This window comes from Eumetopias jubatus, unplaced genomic scaffold (genome assembly GCF_037043125.1).
Source record: "Eumetopias jubatus isolate StellerSeaLion01/CBP00866 unplaced genomic scaffold, mEumJub1_p1.0 scaffold_12, whole genome shotgun sequence".
In the NCBI taxonomy this organism is placed as follows: domain Eukaryota; kingdom Metazoa; phylum Chordata; class Mammalia; order Carnivora; family Otariidae; genus Eumetopias; species Eumetopias jubatus.
The window spans coordinates 27,914,985-27,937,374 of record NW_028274818.1 but is presented as its reverse complement, the minus strand read 5'-3'; the positions used below and the strand labels follow the sequence as shown (position 1 = coordinate 27,937,374).

The 22,390-nt window shown below is 38.3% G+C and overlaps 1 protein-coding gene across 2 annotated transcripts in view; it reads left to right on the top strand.

The window, feature by feature from the left end:
- PPP1R12B (protein phosphatase 1 regulatory subunit 12B) overlaps positions 1-22,390 on the top strand; it is a 217,146-nt gene that overhangs the window by 119,352 nt on the left and 75,404 nt on the right. For both annotated transcript variants that reach the window (XM_028120208.2, XM_028120207.2), the window contains 5 exons: positions 4,939-5,029; positions 9,832-10,035; positions 11,939-12,128; positions 12,217-12,329; positions 13,396-13,437. In XM_028120208.2, coding sequence (XP_027976009.1) covers positions 4,939-5,029; positions 9,832-10,035; positions 11,939-12,128; positions 12,217-12,329; positions 13,396-13,437 — 640 coding nt within the window. The remainder of the gene's footprint in view (positions 1-4,938; positions 5,030-9,831; positions 10,036-11,938; positions 12,129-12,216; positions 12,330-13,395; positions 13,438-22,390) is intronic.

The following is a 22,390-nucleotide window of genomic DNA, read 5'->3' as shown; positions in this document are numbered from 1 at the left end:
TGAGCCCAACATTTGGCTGTGCTTTTCCCCTTGAGGCATTTGCTGATTAATAAAGCAGTAGCTACAAGGCTAAGAAACTGGGCAGGATTTTCAGTGGTCTCATGGAGCTGAGGGAACAAAAACGAGTTCAGGATGTGGGGCCCCATACATTCATCTGGGACCACTGAAGGGCTACATTCTAGAAGTGAGGGCTTACCAGAAATAGACCAGCCCTTGCAAAGACTGAAGGCTAGCTTCCATTCAGCTTAATGTCAAAGTAGATGAAGGTCATTTGCCTTGGCCCTGTAGTTCTCAGAGGATGGTCTCCAGATCAGAAGCATCATGGAGACCTAATTAGAAATGCAAATTCTTAGACCCTACTCCAGACCTAATGAATCAGGACTTTTGGGGGTGGGGCCTAACAATTTATTTTACAAGCCCCCTAAGAAATGCTGATGCAGATGGAAGTTTGAGAATCACTTCCTTAACCTAACTGCCAGAGGAAAAGAATATCCTCTTATTAAAAATGTTTGGCAGTTGGACCCTTGCTGGACGCCCGGTCTCTGTTAAATGTGATAAATACTGTATTTTGTATTGTTTAAATTGGATCTATAATTGAAAGTGGTCCAGGAGAAGGCAGCTTCCTGTATGCAGTGTGCTTTTTTTTTTTTAACAAGTAACAACTCCATTTAAGAAACAATTATTTCTACTTTGAAGTCATATCAATGAGAAGATGTATAATGCACCTACAGTTTTCCTAATAAAGACATTTATTCAATGTAAAAAAAAAAAGTGGGTTTTTTTTTTTTCCCCAGAATTAGCAGACATACCAAGAAATAAGACTGGTCTACCAAAAGACTAAGAAAACAAAACAGTAAGAATAGAGCCAGATACTGATGTTATCAAACATGGACTTTAAACTAATTATGATTAATATGTTCAAGAAAATAGAAGGTGGAGAATTTCAACAGAGAACTGCAACCTATTTTAAAAAGAATCAAATGAAAATTCTAGAACCAAAACTTTAAATAACTGTAATTAGAAACTCAACTGGTGAGTTTATAGTAGACCAGCTGAAGAGAGGATTAGTGAACTAATTATATGGATAGTAGAAAATATCTAGAATGAAGTGCCCAGCTGGCTCAGTCAGAAGAACGTGCAACTCTCGATCTCGGGGTTGTGAGTTCAAGCCTCACACTGAGTGTAGAGATTACTTAAATAAATAAAACTTTAAAAGGAAAGAAAAAGAAAATAATCCAGAATGAAACCCAGAGAGAGAAAAGGAAGGGGAAATACAGAAAAAGCATAACAAATAAATAGAATATGGCCAATAAGGTCTAATATAAGTAGAATTGAAATGCAGAGGAAGAAAAAAGAAGAATTAGCTGCTTCTTTCCTGGAACACCATTTTTACTTGAAAGAATGGGCAGACTATGGTCCTTTAGACTTGGGTATTTGGCAGACATTTTCTTGAAAATGAACAAAGTGAGCTTGTCACAAAGTATTTGTTGCCAGTTATAAAATTTTAAATTTCAAGCAGAAATTAGAATTTTGGAAAACTTGTATCTGCCATTATGAGTGGTTTTATTGACTTCTTCCCAACATTTAAAGACTGCCCTAAGATCAAAGGTGATATTAAAGAATGTGATTTTTTTATGTTTTATTTTTCTATTATTTTTTATTGAGATATAATAGACACATCATTGTATTAGTTTTAGGTGTACAACTTAGTGATTTAGTAAATGTATTACAAAATGATTACTACAATAAGTTTAGTTAACATCCATCATCACACATAGTTATAATTTTTTTCCCTCATGATAAGAACTTTTAAAATTACTCTCAGCAACTTTCAAGTATATAATACAGCATTGTTAATTATAGTCACCGTACCGTACATTATATACCCAGGACTTACTAATCTTAAAAATGAAATTTTATACCTTTTGAGCACCTTCACCTACTTTGCCCACCCTCTACTTCCTGCCTCCATTAACCATAAATCAGTTCTCTGTATCTATGAGTTTGTGTTTTAAGATTTCATATATAAGTGAGATCAGATTTTTTTTCCTGTTATTTTGTATGAGTTCTTTATCTAGTTTGGATATTAACCCCTCACCAGATATATGATTTGCCAATATTTTCTTCCATTCTGTAGGTTGCCTTTTCATCTTGTTGATAGTTTACTTTGCTATGCAGAAGCTTTTTAGTTTGATATAGTCCCATTTATTTATTTTTACTTTAGTTGCCTTTGCTTTTGGTGTCAAATCCAAAAAAATCATTACCAGGGCCATGTCAAGGAGCTTACGCCCTATGTTACAGAATGTGATTTATAAAATTATTACTCTATAATGCAGTGTGTCAACATTTGGAAGATCTGCACCAGTGTTTTCCAAATGACCAATGTGTGATGACCCAAATTCTTTCATGGGTAAGAAGGTCCATTCAAAGTGCAAGATAGACCAATAGATTTCAGTGTAACAGAATATGAACAGTCTGTTAACATGGTTTCAGATTCCACTTGCTACTAACCTTTAAGAAACTACCACTTGTATTTTAGTATATAGTATCAAAGAAGAATATCCATAATTATCTTAAAAAGCTATTATAATACTACTTGCTTTTCCGACTATAAACCTGTGAAAGACTGTATATTCTTTATATATTTTATTTATTTATTTATTTTTTGCATTGCAATCACATGTTTATTTAATACTTTGGAGGTAGATAAAATACATCATACCTTTCAAATGCTCAATATAAAAGCACTTCCTTATAAAAGTTACTAGAAGTGGTGCTTGGAGAGTTTCTTACCCGTGTAGCTTAAAACCATATCCTTACACCCTAGTAAAGTAGAATTGGAAATGTTTGGCTTAATACTCCTTTCCCCCTCCCCCTCTCTTCTTATAGAATAGGATATATGTATACTAGTGGGACCCTAAATTTTAACAATTTAAAAATGTAGGTCTTTATACATTTTAACTGAAACACTGTTATACAACATATTGAATAAAGTGTGTATGAAAATCTGGTTATCTTCTGCTAAGCCAGTGTTAAAGAAAATTATAAAAATGTAATACAACACCCTTACCAAATTCTTTTGTTTTAGATAATAGTTATTTTCATAAAAGATAAGTTATTGATGTAACTTTTTATAATAGTGCTCTTATTTTTAAATGCATTAGTGCATATTTTTTAAATTTCTCAGTTTTAATTTCTGCTAAGGTAAATATTAATAGATATACATAAACGAAAGCCCTTTGGGGGTCCTCAGTAATTTTTAAAAATGTAAAAGGGTGCGCCTGGGTGGCTCAGTAGGTTAAGCGTCTGCCTTTGGCTCAGATCATGATCCCAGGGTCTTGGGATCAAGTCTCACATTGGGCTCCCTGCTCAGCAGGGAGTCTGCTTCTCCTTCTGCCCTTCACCCTGCTCTTGCTCACTCTCTCTCTCTCAAATAAATAAATAAATTTTTTAAAAAATGTAGGGGCACCTGGGTGGCTTAGTTGGTTAAGCGTCTGTCAGCTCAGGTCATGATCTGAGGGTCCTGGGATCGAGCCCCACAGAGTGCTCCTTGCTGAGTGGGGAGCCTGCTTCTCCCTCTGCCTGCCGTCCCCCCATCTTGTGCTCTCTCGCTGTCAAATAAATAAAATCTTAAATATATATATATGTATATATATATAAAATGTAAAGGGCCCTGAGACCAAAAAATTGAGAATCATTGCTGCAGATACTAAAATGACAATTAAAATATACAAGAGTAAAAAAATAAATAAAATAAAATATACAAGAGTATTATGAACAATTTTGTGCCACTAAATATAAGAATATTAAGGTCTTTGAAAAACAAATATTACCAAAACAGAAAATCTGACTAGGCCTAAATCAATTAAAGAAATTGAACCGCTTATTTAAAACCCTTCCATAAAGAATGCTTTAAATCCAGATGGCTTCATTGGTGCACTTTACTAATTATTTAAGAGGGAAACAACCTTAATCTTACACAAATTCTTATAGAAAATAGACAAGGAGAAAACACTTCCCAACTTGTTTGATCTTAATTCTAGACCTGACCAGGTTATTATAAGAAGGGAAAATTATAGGCCCTTTTCTCTAATAAACATGGATGGAGAAATCCTAAACTAAATAATACTGAATCTATATAAAAGTAAGTCTATACAGGGGTGCCTGGCTGGCTTACTCAGTAGAGCATGCAACTCTTGGTCTCAGGGGTGTGAGTTCAAACCTCATGTTGGGTATAGAGCTTACTTAAAAGAAATAATAAAATAACATTTATTTTAAAAAAAAAGTTGATACATCATAGCCAAGTTGAGCTTATTCTAAGAATCCAGTGTTATTTTATCATTCAAAAATTATTCAATGTGATTCACCATATTAATAGAAAAAAGGAAAATGATAATATGGGGAAGAAAAGCATGTGATAAGTTCGACACACACTAATGATTAAAAAAACAGAACCAATAATAACAAAATCCTCTCGGTCTACTTCCTACTGGAATGGAAAGGAATTGGTTGAACTTGAGAAGCAGTGTCTACAGAAATCTTGCAGTAGACATCACAGTGATAAAATGCTGAATGCTTTGTCTCTGAAGGCAGGAACAAAGCATGAAAACTTGCTATCATCACTCCTTTTCAACATGTCCTAGAGGTTCTAGCCAGAGCATTAAAGCAAGAAAAGAAAGAAATAAAACTTTTAAGGATGTGGAAAGAAGAAATGAAAGTCTCATTTTACAGATGACATGATTCTGCATGAACAGTAATAAATTTATAAGTAATGTCTTGGATTATGCAGTTTTCACTGATGGCATTTCTGTCATTTTGATTCTGCCTGAGTTCATTCTCAGAGTGTAGAAATCACTTCAGTGTGTGGAGGGACCTTGTCATTCCTCAAGTACATGCAGCAAGGTCTCTTACTTCTGGTATTACTTTTTTTCTCTACAGGTCATATCTGACTCCGGTGCGGGATGAGGAAGCAGAGTCTTTACGGAAAGCACGCTCCAGACAAGCTCGGCAGACTCGAAGGTCTACTCAAGTGAGTGTGATCTTCTTTTTTATGTCATTTTGTCTATCTTCCTTTCTGTTGGAGGTACAATTAAAAAATCGTAAGATCAGTTCCTTACTCCAGCCACTGTTGTAAAAGTTTTCACCTGTGTTAAATCTTATACTACGTAGTATCAGATGAATTTATTCCTACATCTGCCCACTCTCACTTTTATTTCTCCAGGCTCAGAGCAGGTTTATCTCCTTTCCTTCACAAGACTAATCATTCCATTTGTGTTTAAGAGGCCACATCTTAAGAATCCCTAAAGGAGAAGAGTTGGGCAGTTCCTCAAAATGTTATATATACAGTTACCATATGACCTAGCAATTCTACTCTTAGGTATATAGTCAAGAGAAATGAAAACATATGTCCACACAAAAACTTGTACATAGATGTTTATAACAGCATTATCCACAATAGCCCACATCCCAAATTCAGTGTCATTTCTGAACTCTGGCCAGAGTTTACTTGCTATATAGACCATATTTATGTGTGCAGTTTGCAAGCTTGCTGTAGAGTCGAGTCCTGGGCTCCCGGCAGCAGCAAGGTTTAGCATTGTGTGGCTAGGTGTGCCTCAGCTATCCTCTGCAGCTGTAGGAGTGGTGGGCACAGGCTGAGCCATCAAGCAGACCAAATAAATTAAGCAGTTAGCATAACTGGGGAAAAAAGAAAACAAATTTCCATTAACAAAGGAATGGATAAATAAAATATAGCCATACAATAGAGTATTATTTGGCAATAAAGAGATACATGCTAATGCTACAATGTGCGGGAACCTTAAGAAAACATTATGTTAAGTGAAAGAAACCAGACATGATTCCATTTATATGAAAATATCCAGAATAGGCAAAGCTAGAGAAATAGAAAATAGATTAGTGGAGCACCTGGGTGGCTCAGTCAGTAGTGTTGAACTCTTGATTTTTGGCTCAGGTCATGATCTCAGGGTCGTGCGTCAGGCTCTGTGCTGGGCATGGAGCCTGCTTAAGATTCTCTCCCTCTCCCACTGGTCCTCCCCCACCTCACTCTCGCTTTCTGTCTCTCTAAAAAAAGGAAAGAAAGAAAGAAAATAGATTAGTGGTTGCCAGGGGTGGGAGAGAGGAAGGAATGGGAGTGACTGCTGATGGATATCGAGTTTCTTTTTGGGGTGATGAAATGTTCTGAAATGAGATGGTGATGATGGTTGCAGAACTCTGTGTGTATGCTAAAACCACGGAATTGTATGCAAGCGTACCTCATTTTATTGCGCTTCGCAGATACTGCTTTTTTTTAACAAATTGAAAGTTCAAAGTTCAGTGGGGGAAGTCACTGCAGATGTGGTAGAAACAGCAAGGGAACTAGACTTAGCAGGGGAGCCTAAACATGGGACTGAATGGCTGAAATCTCATGATCAAACATGAACAGGTGAGAACTTGTTTCTTACAGATGAGCAAAAAAAAAGTTGTTTCTTGAGTTGGAATCCACTCCTGGTGATTTGTGAAGACTGTCAAAATGACAACAAAGGATTTAGAATATTATCTAAACTCCGTTGATAAAGCAGTGGCAGGGTTTGAGAGGATTGACTCCAATTTTGAAAGCAGTTGAACTGTGGGTAAAATGCAGCCGAATAGCATCACATGCTACAGAGAAATTGTTCATGAAAACAAGAGTCAAGCAATGCGACACACTTCCTTCATTGTTGTCATATTGTAAGAAGTTGCCACAGCCACTCTGATCAGTCAGCATCCATTAGCATAAAGGCAGGAGGCTCCACCAGCAAAAAGACTGTGACTTGCTGAAAGCTCAGACAATGGTTAGCATTTTTTTTAGCAATAAAGTATTTTTTAATTACGTGTGTACATTGTTTTTTGGAGTTAACGCTATCTCACACTTAAAAGACCACAGCGTAGTTTAAACATAACTCTTATATGTATTAGGAAACCAAAACATTCACTTGACTCGCTGTGTTATGACACTTTACCACAGTGGTCTGGGGCCGGACCCTCAGTATCTCTGGGGTGTGCCCATACTTCAAAGGGTGGGTTTTATGATATGGGAGTTAGGTTTCAATAAAGATATATTTTTTTAAAGATTTATATGTTTATTTAAGAGAGGGAAAGTGTGCATGCACAGGGTGGAGGAAGGGGCAGAGGAAGAAGAAGAGAGAATGTCAAGCAGACTCCCCGCTGAGCGTGGAGCCTGAGGCGGGGCTTGAACCCAGGACCCTGAGATCATGATCTAAGCCAAAATCAAGAGTCGGACACTGAACTGACTGAGCCACCCAGGCGCCCCTTCAATAAAGATATTTTTAAAACGAAAAAACCCCTAAGGGAGCCATTGAAGTAAGGAAGAGTCTGATATAATCTGCATTTATATAAAAATATATATAAATAATAACATTTATAAATATTTATATATTTTTTAATTAATTTTTTTTTAAGTAGGCTCCCTGCTCAGTGTAGAGCCCAACATAGGGCTTGAACAACTCACAACCCTGAAATCAAGACCTGAGCTGAGATCAAGAGTCGGAGTCTATGGAGTGCCTGGGTGACTCAGTCCACTCTTGCTCTCTCTCCCTCTAAAAAAAAAAAAAAAGAGAGAGTCGGACACTTAACCAACTGAGCCACCCAGGCACCCCATTCTGTATAATATTGCAAAAATCACCGTGCAGAGAATTGATGGGAGTGGTCGGCAAAAGTATGTTTATAAAAGCGGGAAACAAGAAGACGTGTTAGGAAGCTGTCACAGCAGTCCAAGCTGGAAGTAACAAGACCATGAACTCAGTCAGGATGCACTGGCAAGGAGAAGGGAGAGAAAGCTGTGACTTGGCATTAAGGAGGCAGAGGACGATAAGCTGATGAAGCCCAATTAAAAGGAGCAGCCAGAGAGATGAAAGGTAAACCAGAAAATAGGAGTGGCATAGAAGTAAATGAAAAGTCAGTTGAAGGTAACAGTCGTAAATTCTACAGAGGTCAGGCAGGAAAGCTGAGGACTGAAGAAAGGGACTTTTTTTTTTTTTTTTTAAGATGTTATTTATGGGGCGCCTGGGTGGCTCAGTCGTTAAACGTCTGCCTTCCGCTCAGGTCATGATCTCAGGGTCCTGGGATCGAGCCCCACATCAGGCTCCCTGCTCCGTGGGGAGCCTGCTTCTCCCTCTCCCTCTGCCTGCCACTCCCCGTTTGTACTCTCTCTCACTGTCAAATAAATAAATAAATAAATCTTGAAAGAAAGAGGGAGGGAGGGAGGGAGGGAGGAAGGAAGGGAGGGAGGAAGAAAAGGGCTGTGCTTTCTCTTTGTAAAAAAAAGAAAAAAAAGGACCAAGACTGACCTATAGTTTTTTGTTCTAGTTTGGTTTATTGTGGTAAAAAATACATAACATGCAGTTTATCACTTTAACCATTTTTTTTAAGTGTCATTAAGTTCATTCGCATTATTTTGTAACTATTACCACCATCCATCTCCAGAACATTTTTGATCTTCCCCAACTGAAACTCTGTATATATTCAACAATAATTCCCCCTCCCCCCTCCTCTAGCTTCTGACAACCACCATTCTGCTTCTTGTCTCTATGAATTTGATCACTCTAAGTACTTCACACAAGCGGAATCATACATTATTTGTCCTTTTAGTGCCTGGCTTATTTCACTTAGCATAATGTCTTCAAGGTTCATCTGCATTATAGCCTGTGTCAGTACTTCATTCTTTTTTTGGGATGAATGGTATTACACTATATGGTTAGATCGCATTTTGTTTATTCATTTACCTGCTGATAGACACGTTTTGTCTATTGTGAATTACTGCTGCTGTGAGCATGGGTATACAAATGATCTCTTTGAGACCCTGCTCTCAGTTCTTTTGGGTAAATACTCAGAAGTGGAATTTGCTGGATCATATGTTTCTGTCTTAATTATTTACATTCTATTATACTCATCTGTTTTCTTATGTCTTTTCCATTAGATTAAAAGTTTCTTGAGTGCTGGAATCATTTGATTTGTCTTTGTAGTTCCAGTGCTTAAAGACACAATAATTTATTAAGAGAATGAGTGAATAAATTCATGAATAGTTAAAAAAATACAGGTTATAGTACTTGCTTAACTACCTCTAGCTTTAGAACGTCCTTCTCATGAGGACTTGAGCACATAACTGCTTGAGTTAGAATCAGCTCACTCTAGTCCTAACTCTCTTTCTCGCTGCTTCTTGCAGATGATTCCTACTTGTTTTTCTTCTGTACTGCTGCTCATGAGAGCCTGGGGGAAATATCAATTGTTGGATTGTCTCTGTGTGACATTCCTAGAGTCACTTAGGAAATCATCTTAGAATAAAGCTAGTTTAGATGGTGTCGTTTTTGTTGGTTGGTTGGTCTTTGTTGTTGTTGTTCTATCTGGCTCTGAATTTTCACCTTTTTGAACTGGTTTTTCTTTCTATAAGTAAAATCAAGTTTTTCTTATTATCCCCTATTCAGAGAATTTCTCTTGGTAACCATTTGCTCTTGGGAGGTATGGAGCTTTCAAATAAAGGTATTGAGTATGAGAGAAGTACATCTACAACAGGCAGCCATCAATGTTGCCCTACTTTCTGGAACTCAAACTGGAAAAGCTAAAGTATTACATTTGAAATATACCTGGGCTCAGGCTGGGGCTCTTTGCACACTGAGGTGTTTATTTTAAGCATATCTTGCTTGTAATGGCCTCATACATTTTGAGAGCTTCATTTGGAATTTGATACTATTAGATCTTTAAGGCAGTCTCCCTGCTTATTTATCAACAGTTATTCCATGGTTAGGGTGAAACTTCCCTGACCTTGTGTCATTTTCCCAGGGCGTGACACTAACAGACCTTCAGGAAGCAGAAAGGACTTTCAGCCGGTCGAGAGCAGAACGGCAAGCTCAGGAGCAGCCTAGCCAGAAGTCCACAGGCACTGAAGGGCTTGAAGGAAGCTCGGAGAAGCATGAGCCCTCAGCGGTCCCAGCAAAGGAAGCTGGCGAGGGCCGTCAACCCTGGGGTGGGAGTCTGGATGAAGAAGTAAGTCACTGACATGTACTGTGCTAAAAGCAGGGTCATTAATGTGGGGAATCCCTCCTCACTGATAACTCAAGCACGGTGCTCCTTTGCAGTAGACAACTCATAGAAAACACTGGTAACGTCCGTCTGTTGTTGGCAAACCTGTGTGACTAAAAGAACTCAGAGGATGTCCGTCCTTCAGTCATCATTTTGTGCTAGCAGTTAACTAATGCTTATTTTTTATCCAGTTTTATGGAGATGTTGAGATATAACATTGAATTGACGTACAACATTTTATTAACTTTAGACCATGTACAATATGAAGATTTGATATATGTATATATTGTGAAACAGTAAGTTCCATTAACTAAATTTATTCTTTAACTAAAGATGTTTTTCTATTCTAAAGAGAGAGGTTATGGTATAATAAAAATACAAATAGAAATGTGAGGATTTATTGAGTGTCTACTTTATACCAGGCATTATTTCAACTATTTCGTATGTATTAATTCGTTTAATCCTCAAAACAACCCTCTGAGGTAGATATTATTATTTGTATTGTAAATGTAAGGAAATCAGGTCACAAAGAGGTTAAGTAGCTTGCCCAGCATTTCACACAGATGAAAAGTGGTTAAGCAAGAACTTGAGCAGAGGCAGCCAAGCTCCACAGAGCGCTCTCTCAACCATGATTATATTGTTCTCTAAACCCCTGCAAACCTAGCAGTTTACAGAGCACCCTTTAATCACATGCCACAAGATGTCATTATTGAGGTGGACAATTTTTTAACTTATGTTCCCTTTCTCAGGTGGAGTTGATAGTCAAAGGCATAGGATTCTATTTAGGGTGAACATAACTCCTAGTTTAAATTAGGAGTTCAAATTACACCTGTTACCTTAGTGTAATTATTGATACCATTCATCTTTACTCTCAGAAGTGTCTCAATTGGGATGATAAATTTTCCTATCACCATAGTTAGAGGAGAAAAGAATCTCCTTGCTCCAACTCTGAATGGCTAGGTTACATAAACTAACTGAGGTTCTTTTGTTTATTTTGTTCTATCAGCTACTGTTTATTGATTACTTACTACTAGCTACTGTTCCAAGCATCTACCATACATTCTCTTGTATAATCCTCACAACCCTCTGTGAGGAAGCTATTATCCCTGCTTTACATAGGAGAAAGCTGAGGCTCAGAGAAGTTAAGTAACTTATTCAAGACCACACAGCTAGTAAGTCCTGGAGCTAGAATTTGAACCAAGTTCTGTCTGATTCCAAAGCTTACTATATTTTATTGCCACTGTCTTTATAAACAAAAAAGTATACAATCTCTACATGTATTAAGAATTTATCTGTGCATCTTCAAAAAACCAAGTTAAGGCTTATTGTCAGTCTCTTTCTCCTTGGGGAAAAATTTCAAAGTGGAAAATGGGAAGTTTTTTTAAGTTTCAATAAGCCTGGTTATGGCAGTTTGGTAGAATATTCAGAAATTGATTGCTCACATTTGGCCTCTGTTCTCAGATAACTCTGTATTGTTTCTTCATATTCCCAAGCTTTTTATTTTTCTATGTAAATCTTGCCTTTCAGTGCTCCATCTTAAAAAGGTCATCACCCTTCTTATTTTCATTCCAAAATCAAAGGAATTTTTATTAACAAGGTTAGTGCTACCTAGTGCCCTTTGGTCAATTTAGGAAAAATTTTCCTGGGCTGCTGTCAACCTGATGGTATTATCAGAATAGGAATCCAGAAGCTGTTTCCTTTTTGGCTAATTACCTAACTAACTTTAGTTTAGCTCAGTAGCTATTTATTGAACATCAACTATTACTAAGCCTCTTGGTATAGGAAAAGCCCATTTTTAATAAGCCTGCTATTCTTATCCTTTGGTTGGACTTGACCTCTAACATCTCACCTTGTGGATTATTTCCAGCCTGTCTATCGTCGCCTGAGGTATCCAGTTCAGCCAGACAAACCCACAACACCAGTGTCTCCTTCTGCATCAAGATCCTCTCTCTATACCAGTTCCCATCTGCTGCAGACAAGCAGATCTTCAGTCCCTGACTCTGAGAGTCCGGAGACCACCACAAACGCTGCAGTTGCAAAGGAAATGGACAAAAATGGTATGTAGAGCTTCATTTTAGGTGGCGTCCCCCCGTCGTGTACATGCCTCCGTTTCCTAAGATCACACTTCGTTTTATCTCTGGCCAGAGAGTGAAGAAGCAGATGTGGATGATCAGTCCTCTACTAGACTGTCCATCCGTGAGAGGAGGCGGCCCAAGGAACGACGACGAGGCACGGGCATCAATTTCTGGACAAAGGATGTAAGTGGATTGGTCCGTGCTAGGACATATCACATCACCCATGGCCGCCGTCCTTTCTGCTGAGTTCAAAAAAAAGAAAGGGTCCCACCTGGTCTGATGAATCTTGCAGATTATCAAGAAATATTACTGAGGAAAGAGAAGATGACCTACCTAGTGTGGGACTCCTTTGGTATATCCTTGGCCAGATGCCCAGTACCTAGAACAGTGCCAGGCACATAGTAGGCACTCAGTAAATAATTGGTGAAGATAAAAAAGACCAGAAATCTACAACAACCATATAAGCAAATATAACAAGTGAATAAGCTTGTCAAATACCAGCAATTCTCCCTAATATTCCCAGAAAGTCATGTAGTTAGTCAATAGTATTATCACATATAAGCAGAGATTCTAATGAAATATTTTAAGAGCATTACAAGAATTTCAAGGAACCTAAAATCTTAGTAATATAAGTTCATCTGACTCAATTTTACTCTTTTAGAGGAAAAAAGAAAAAAAATATATAAAACAGATTAACTATGGCTTTAAAATAAAGACAGGGGCACCAGAGCTTACTAACTGCAAGCACACATTTAGTACTTTAATTCACCCTCCTGTTCTATACCAGTCTCACTCAACTTTTGTTATTGGCATTTTAAAAATTAAGTGACCAAGAATCAAGAGGTCCCTGGTTACCAATGACTCATCTGAAAACTAGATGAACCATTCAATGAGACAAGGAATGAAACAATAATAGTCATCTATTAGAAACTATTCTTTAAGATAAAAGTATCTCATATTTGTAGGACCAAATAGACTGATAACTATTGACAGAGATGGAATAAAGTCTGTCCTTTCTAAAGATACCCCTTTTCCTGCTATGGTTCATTTGACGTTTTTGATGACAGGCAGTGTTCCTGAGCTGTCTGCCTATGGCGGCTGTTAAAAGGCAGTAACAGAGCATCACTTGGCAGTCAGTTCTCACTGCCTGTGTTTGAAATGCCAAGATGCATAATTGATGGGAGCTGACCTTGTTGCTTTCAAGGATGTCTGTGACTATGATCCTCTTGTTTTTCTTCTTCCTTTTCAGGAAGATGAAACTGACGTCTCTGAAGAGGTAAAAGCAGCACTGGTAAGTGGCAAGCCAGTGAGGTATGTCCCTTTTGGTTCAGCCTTTCTCGTGTGCATACAATTTCAATAGAAGAGAGCAGGCCCTATGCAGATTTGAGTTGAGGGAGAGTTTGGAGATGGACATTGCTCTGAGAGATGTGGCAGGTGTTAGTTGGTGGTACATTGTCTTCAGATGCTCTTGAGCAAGTTTCCTGCACTTCTCTATGCCTTCTGCTGATCCCTAACACAGTTCTAGGATCTGTCTATCTGCTTTTTCTCTCTTGTGAGTACATTATTGGATTGTAGAAAGTACTTTGAAATCTTTGGAAGAAAAGTGAAGAGTGATACTATTTCTTTTATGGATCTATACTTATATAGAGAAAGGAACATAAATGTGAAGAATGTAAACATCACACAATCCAAAAGTCACATATTTGACTTTGAAATAAGGTTAAACCCTTGACTATTATACAACTCAGGCCTGGCATCAACTTTTCTCTGCAGTGGATGACCTGGGCCCAGCTTTCCCGACACTCCCAAGTTCCTGAAAGCCACTCAAACATGACAGAAAGTTAGTGGTTTCCTTATCAGTACTATTTTTCAGGAAGGAAGGAATTTGGTTTTGACTACATGAATTGAGACTACATGTACATCTTTACTGGAAATTATGTAAAAAAGATGGACTTTTTGTATCCTGCAGTTAGTTGAAAGTAGGTTTTCAGAATATATTTGAGAGGCGCCTGGGTGGCTCAGTTGGTTAAGCCTCCGACTCTTTTTTTTTTTTTTTTTTTTAAGAGATAGGGGCGGGGCACAACGCAAGGGAGAGAGAATCTTAAGTGGGCTTCACACCCAGCGTGGCACCTCTTAAAAAAAAAAAAAAGAAAGAAAGAATGTATTTGATAAACCATACCGAAAATCAACAACTAACTTGTTCTTAGCAGAGGAAATAGAAATACTCTATTATGTCATTGACCTGCCTGTATTTTAGTCAAGATCCAAAGCAATCAGTAGGGCCTTCCAAAAAGCAATGCCAAGATGACTAGTGGTGACAGAGGTGAGAACTGCCTATCGTTGGTTGAAGCTAGGTGACTTCACAAAGATGAGCCATGTCAAGTGGAAATACCACAAAGAGGTTCATGCACATGCATAAATAACAGCAACTCTTCAGTTCTTCAATGCGCTGGGAAAGGCTTTTGGAGACATAAAGAGTGGATGTAGGAAGGTTGCTTTGGGGAATTATAAGATACCTAAAGAGAGAATCTGAATAATAGTTACAGAGCACTGAAATGGACTACAATCCCTAGAGAGTTATAGAGGCCATTAAATCCGTAAAGGGAATGACAACAAGGATGGCTTTGTCATGACAGGATCTCTTTTGTCAGTGAAAATCTGTGTCTCCACCTTTCCAAACCACTTGCCATGGGAAAATCCTAACATAGGGCACCAGGTAAGGAAAGCTAAGATGTTCCTGATGCAGTGCGTCCCAGAGAATTTCATCTTAGGACTTGAATGAAATCAAATGAAAATTACAGAAAAGATTTTCTGATTCTTTTCTGGTGAGGAAGAGCAGAGACTATTGAGGTTTGATGAGAAAGTCATTTGTCAGACTGAAAAACATTTCACTCATCCAATTGCTTGAGGCATCTGTTAGTGTCTACCATGTGTCAAGCAGACTCCAACGTGAATCTTAATAGAAGAATCAACAGTCTGTTATCTCTAGAAAGTAGTTTAACTGAAGAGGGAAAACAAAAAGCCAAAAACACTTACCTGTTTTTCTCCCAAGTACTCTCTTCTAACACTAGCAGGCATGATGCCGTTATCATCATATGGACCTGCGGAGCAACATGCCTGGCAATGTAAGCTGCAGTTCTACTTCAAGACAATCACTGATCTCTTAGGACCAATCTTTCTCCCCCACCTCCATGTCCTTCCATCAGGCAGCAGAATTGATCCAGCCAGAGGAGGGGGCATGAATTGGCACTGTTAGCTAATGAGCATGGATACTGCTGAGAAGCCAGGGCAGTTCTTTCTTTTCTTGGTTTTTGGTTCAGTAAGACTATATATGCTATTGAGGTCATGACAGTTCCCTTCTCTTTCTTAGCCTGTTCTTAAAGAGTAGTGGTGGTATTTTTAAAGTTAACTCTTCCCAAGACTCTGGCATATATATTTTTTTGAGATAAAATTTACAATCCAATAAACCGCACAGATCTTAAGTATACTCTCTGATGAGTTTTGACAACTGTATACACCAGTGTAAACACCACTCAAAATATAAAATTTTTCCGTCACCTTGAAAAGTTCCCTCATGCCCCATTCCCTGTCCCAAGAGACAACCACTCTTCTTTCTGTCACTATGGATTAATATTGCCTATTCTTGAACTTCATATATATGAAGCATACAGTCATATTTCATTTTAAGAGTAGAAAGGAAACTTCAGTGGTTATTATTCCTATCTTATGTTCCAGTTAAGGTTAGAATTAAAATGACTCCAAATAAGTACAGATTTTGTTTCCTCCTCTTAAAAGATTTCAAAAGAAGATTCTTTAACCTCTCGCCCTTGTATCAGTAACAGCATGGTTAAGAAGATCTCTCTATTGTTTAACTTAAATCTCTATTGGTATCACTGAAATCCATTTCTTCTTTTTGTGCACCTGTGCTAGAAAAATGTTATCAGCATTTTTTTTAAAGATTTTGTCTATTTATTTGACAGAGAGAGACACAGCGAGAGAGGGAACACAAGCAGGGGGAGCAGGAGAGGGAGAGGCAGGCCTCCCATGGAGCGGGGAGCCCGATGCGGGGCTCAATCCCAGGACTCTGGGATCACGACCTGAGTCGAAGGCAGACGCTTAATGACTGAGCCACCCAGGCGCCCCTGTTATCAGCATTTATATACAGATATGATTTATTGCCAGGAAAGGCCCCGATGTTTGTTTTCAATTATGTGATAGGAGAAAGACCAGTTGTGCATTTCTATGGTGGTGACACCAAGGAATGATACTTAGAAGGCTGGGAACTTTGCTTAAGCCCAACATACTACATGATTTTAGTCAGAACCCATTTCCATTGGTAAATCCATGAACAGGTGAGACTGGCAATGAATATATAATTTGATGTCTTAGCACCTCCTTGACAGGTGCATTCAAAGCACATCTGTTAATTATCCACATTAGGTATGTAATAGATATTTTCCAGAAGTCTTAATATATCTTTTATCTTGCTAAGTGAAAGAGAAACTGTATCTAGATCTTAATGTGAGGAAGAAAGGTATTCCAGTCATACCTGAAAAACTTTTTTATTCAGGAGCATGTTTGTTTTCTTTACTAGTGGTAATTACTAGAGGTAATTTCTTTACAGTGTTTGTTCTGGAAGGCACAGTCATAGGCACACTGCAGAAAGTGATGGCCATTTGGTTTCTTTCCATCTTTTTTTTACCTACATCTTTGGCCTGCCTACATCTTTGGCCTGCCTCTTTTGCTTTACATTGATTTTATCTACTGCGTTTTTGCTGTTTTCCCCATTTACGCCTCTGGAACAGACTGTTTCCCTAGCCAATTCTGTTGTATAATTAAGTTTATCACTAGAGGGCACAAGTGGTCAACAGAAAAGATGCTGGTAGTGCCCTAAAGAATTTGAACAGAAGACAGATTCTTTAGTTTTAAAGGAATTGTTAAAGAACCCAGTTAAGTGTAATGAAGTTACTTGCCTCCCAACTTTTGGGAAGTTAGAGATAACTTGGGTTAGGGACTTCAATTTACAGTTAAGAAAACTGAGGCCCAAAGAAGTTAAGAAGTATTCAGGGATATGAAAGCTCTGCTAGTTGATCACCCTGTGCCCGCATCGGGGGACCTTTTTATTTGACTTTAGTGAAACAGACCTGAAATCAGGGCTTATATCCTCTGCATTCCCTATGTATCCATTTGGTTTTTTACTCAACAGATTTTATGTTCAAATTGACTTGCTAGTAGCATCTCAGTTCCTTAAGTGTAGGAATGTCTTCTTGAAGGACAACTGAAAAGCCTACTCTGAGTATCAAGATTCAGTCAGTGGGTAGAATATCAGCATTCTTCTGTTGTCCTTGACATAGGTAGGTACTTATGTCTTTCAGGAAGTAAGAATTTCCATACAAAATGCTTCCCTCCCATCCCCACCCTCCCTCCATCCCTGTTGCTTTTAGGCAAATCGGGTAGCACTCAGTCTGAACAAAATCACCAAAACTTCACTCTCAAATTTAGCAATGTCATTTTCCCAGTCCAGAATGGAACCAGTAGATCTGAATTGCTAATCACCCCTCAAAATGCATTGGTAAAGGAGATATTGTTAAGGAATTACTAATTCACGGGCATTAAGGTATCTGTCTTAGATAAATGGTGGCCTGCTAGTGGAGAGATGTGTTAGTAAAGTGCTCCAAAAGAAGTAAGCCATTAAACGTAATATTTTCAAATTATATAAAAGAGAATCATACAGAGACTTGCTGGCAAAGCTTGGTTTTGAACTAAGCTTTAATAGAAAATAAAACTTGCCTTGGGAGCCACTTGGCCCCAGAAACGTCTATACTACCTAAAGTCACTAAACGCATTTCCCATTTTGTCCTGCCTTCTCCTTTATAACCTTCTTCTCATTTATTCACTGAACAACTACTTTTAAGTAACCTACTATAATCAGGCAATTTTTTAGATACTGGAGATGCAACAATGAATAAAAAGCCCTGCTTTTATGGAATTTACATTCTAGTGGAGGAGATGGACAATAAATAAAATAAATGTGTGAAGGAAATAGTTTGTGAAAAGGTGATGTGTTTTTGGAAAGCCCATGTAGAGTGGGATAGGAAGGAATCAGAAATGCCTGAGTGGGATAGGAAGTTGACATTAGAATTATAAGTAGGGTGGTCAGGATAGACCTTGCTAAGAAAGCATCATCTGAGCCTTGACTTAAAGGAAGTAAGATGGGGAGCTATGTGGACACATGGGAGCAGAGAGTTTAGGCAAGGGGAACAGCACCTGCAAAGCTTCTGAGGCAGAAGTGTGCCTGACGTGCTTGAGGACAGGCGAAAAGACCAATGTGATAGAGCCGAATGAGCAAAAGGGCCCCATGGCATGGACTGCTAAGTCATCTGAAGGGCTCTGGCTTTTGATCTGAATGAGTGGGTAGCCGTTGTAGAGTTTTGAGCAGAAGAGTGACATGATTATACTTATATTTTAAGGAGTTACTCTGCCGCTATTTTGAGGATATACTCTAACAGGATTTGGGTGGAAGCAGGGACGTCAGTTAGGAAGCTGCTTATAATTAACCAGGGAAAAACTGATAGTGGTTTGGATCAGAGTGATTATGGGTAGTAAAGATACTGAGAAGTTTTTAGATTCAGGATATAGTTTGAAATTGGAACCAATAAATTTTGCTGCTGGATTGAATATAGGGTGAAAAATAGTCCGGGGCGGGGGGGGGGGGCGGGGAGGGACTTGATCAAAGTTGACACTGAAGCTTTTAACTAAGGCAACTGAAAGTATGGAGTTTTCATTAACTGAGATATAGAAGACTGTGGAAGGAATGAATTTAGTGGGGGACAAGCAGGCATGTAGTTTTGGTTTTAGGAGTGTTAAATTTAATATGTCTGATTGATAATCCACCTGGAAATGTCAAGAGAAGACTTAGCAGTAGGAGTCTGGAGTTCAACTGAATGGTCCAGACTGGACATATGAACTTGAATGTCAGCAAATGTATAGATTGTATTTAAAACCATGAGATTGAATGAGGTCACCAAGAGAATGAAAGTAGACAGAGAAGAAGTCCAAAGATAGAGCCCTGGGGCACTCCAAAATTCAAAGTGAAAAGGGGAAGAACCACAAAGGAAACTGATGAATCCTAGCACTTAGCTCTGAGAATATGATATGACTGTTTTTGGTTAAATCAGAAGAATTCTATTGATGAACTGTATTTGCATGATCTTTTAAGTTGACTAAGCTTTTGGTCCCCTTTGCTTTGCCTAATCTCCCTTGGCTTTATTACATCTTTGAATAACTAGCACTTCCATCCCACTTAAGAATAAGAAGCTTTCTTTGAAAACCTTATTTCTGAGGGCTATCGTACACTAAACTCTGAGTTAGCTCTGGATGGCTAGAATGGCAATTAAAGACTGAATTTTAGAACTGAAAGAGACTTAAACTTCTAGTTAACTAGTTAAACTTCCTATTTTAAAGATAACAACTGCAGCCCAGAGAGATTAAGTAACTTGCCAGGATCACATAGCTGAGTTCCTAGTCCATGGCTATTGTACTGCCTTCAGGTGAATATATCTATCATGTATTGCATAGTAGTTAAGAGTGCAGACCCGGGAGCTAGATGGACTTCCTGGGCCACTTAGCTATTTTGGATAAGTTGAAACTGATGAGCTTCAGTTTCCTCATCTGTACAGTAGGGATAATCATAGTAGCTACCTCTTAAAGTTGTAAAGTGAAAATAAAGAAATACATTTAAATAGTTAGAGATAATTGAGATTCATTCATGCTGTCCTCCAAACTGTAGGTTCCTAAATCTGCATGAGTGTAAGGCTTTTGGAATACTTTCGTTGACCTTAGAATCATGTGATCTTGAAGTTATTTATTAATTTATCCGTAAAGAATGGATTCTTTGGAGAGTCAGAGAAGTAGCCCAGGCTCCTCTCTAACTCCAGTATATGTCTGTGTTCTGAAAATGTACCTGATGAATTTTGAAAAATAAGTTTTAAAGGGGGTTGCTGAAGCAGGAGAAACGAGTAATGAATAGAAAGGGAAGAAACAAGAACTCAATGTTTCCAATTTTGCTGGGAACTCTTTGAGTACCTGGTCAAATCAAGTCCCTGCAGATTTCTCTGTCAATCAAGCAGACTTTCATTTCTATGCCTCAGTTACCCCTCCCATTTATCTTTCTCTGCCAGTGTTTCCAATAGTTCCTACTTTTATAGATCTTTAATCTCCCCCACACTCCACCCCCAACACACACACACACACACACACTCTTTCTTTGAGTAAATAATAGCGCCTTTGCCTATTTGCTCTGATTTTTTCACAGCTTTGCTTCTGGCTATTGGCTGGATCTTTTCCTCTCTCTCAAGCAGTATTTTTTCATCTTGTTACTTAATCTTGTGAAGTCCCTTAATCTGCTGGAGGGCATCCAGCGATTTTCTGTCTGCTCTCCGCCACTGGGCAGTATTCCTTGCCATTCTGGGCGGTGATGATCCCAACATGCCATCTGAGTGCCTGTGCCATTCTCCTTTTAGGTAAAATCCTAGGACTGTTTTGCTTTCTCCTCTCTCTGGGGCTTGATTCCCTAATATGGTAAGGTATGTCCCAGACAAGACCGCACTGTTGAGATAGAACAACAGTTTGACTAAGTTTAAAGACGCCGTAGGTGAGCTGTCAGAGCTATCAGGTTTAATTATTTATGTAGTAAAGTAATATTTTTCACAGTATACCATATAACAACCACAACCTTGTGTTTTGGGTTTTTTTTTAAGTAAGCCTCTCTTCCTTTCAATCAAGTGAAAGGCTAAGAAAATACAGATTTTCCTCCCTCAGCCTCTTTATCTTTAGCCAGATAAGGGGAAAAAAAAAAAAGATGACAAGAATGGGGTAGTTTGTCCCCAAATTGAGAGGGTTTTGAGAAGTCTGAGAAATTTGGTTATATAAAAATGCTTATAAGGATATTAAAAATAAAGATAGATTTAATAAGTGATGGCTGTTATAAACAGTCTTGTCATAGCCAGCCTATGGGAGTTGGCAAGCATTCACATGAAGAAAAGCAAGCTATCCCAGATTTGTACAGTTGATGACAATAGGCAGTCCCAGGGAAGGAGATGGAGATTGAGACATGGCAGCCAACCAACTCTGTGTGTGGGAAGCTGCCTTCTATCCAGTGTACACTAAAGAATCTTCTCTAGTGGTTGACTCCATATTAGCCGGGAAGGATCTTTCCTTTCACTATACATTTGTTCTTGCTTTGCAACTGTAGTTTCTTAAAATACTGCAGATGCTATGATTTTCTATATATGGGTCATACTGTGCCTTGCTTTAGCTCAAGCTATATAAATCAACAAAGTTTCTTTTGGCATCTTCCTTTTAAGGACTCTATTAATTTTAGGTCGTGCTGTTGCCAAGGAAATCTCAGTAATCAAAGCTCACATGTATTCCTTTGAGACCCTGTAATTTTTGGACCCACTGTCCCATTACATCAGTGAATTCTGCTGTAGTCAGAAATCTTTTTCAAGACAGAATAAATTGCCCTTCAAGGTATCTGTTTAGGCTTTGCTCAGACTTCTTATCCAAAGATGTGGAAAGTTTATCAACTAGTAAGGATAGTACAGTTAACCCCTTGACCTTTTACTTTCTTCCAGTTTCTTCTGCCTCGGATTGCCTTCAAGGTATTAGTTTGTGTTAGTGACCTGTGACCTTCTGTCTCTTTGTTGAGCTTGAAACTCTGCTGGAACTTTTTTTATGATTATAAAGGTAACATAGATCTTTATAGAAAATATATGAAGTATAGAAAAGTGTAAAGCAGTGGTTCTTAAAAGCAGTGGGAGCATTTCTAGAGGTTACAAACATTCATAGAGGTATTTTTTAAGGGTCACAGTGATGGGGGATGTTCTACATGCATTTAGTGGACAGGGGCCAGAGATGCTAGCTGTCCTAGTATGTCCCATATAAAGCTTGCTTCACTTTTGACTATCTTCCTGGACAGTCATAGGTGAAAACTTATGCTCTGTTATCTGAGTCTAAAAGCAAACTTAATTTTATGTATAAACTCACATTTTATGGCAGAGGGAATATAAAAATTCAACCACCATGTAAACTGAGGAAAAACTGTAGTTTTAGTTTTGTCATTCCTGATAGCACTCCCACTTGCGTAAGTGGCATTGTTATAAAACACATTCTACAGATCTGCCTCCGACTTCGATCTTCATGGTGATCTATAACGGGTCCAGGCCTCTGATTATTTCATTATA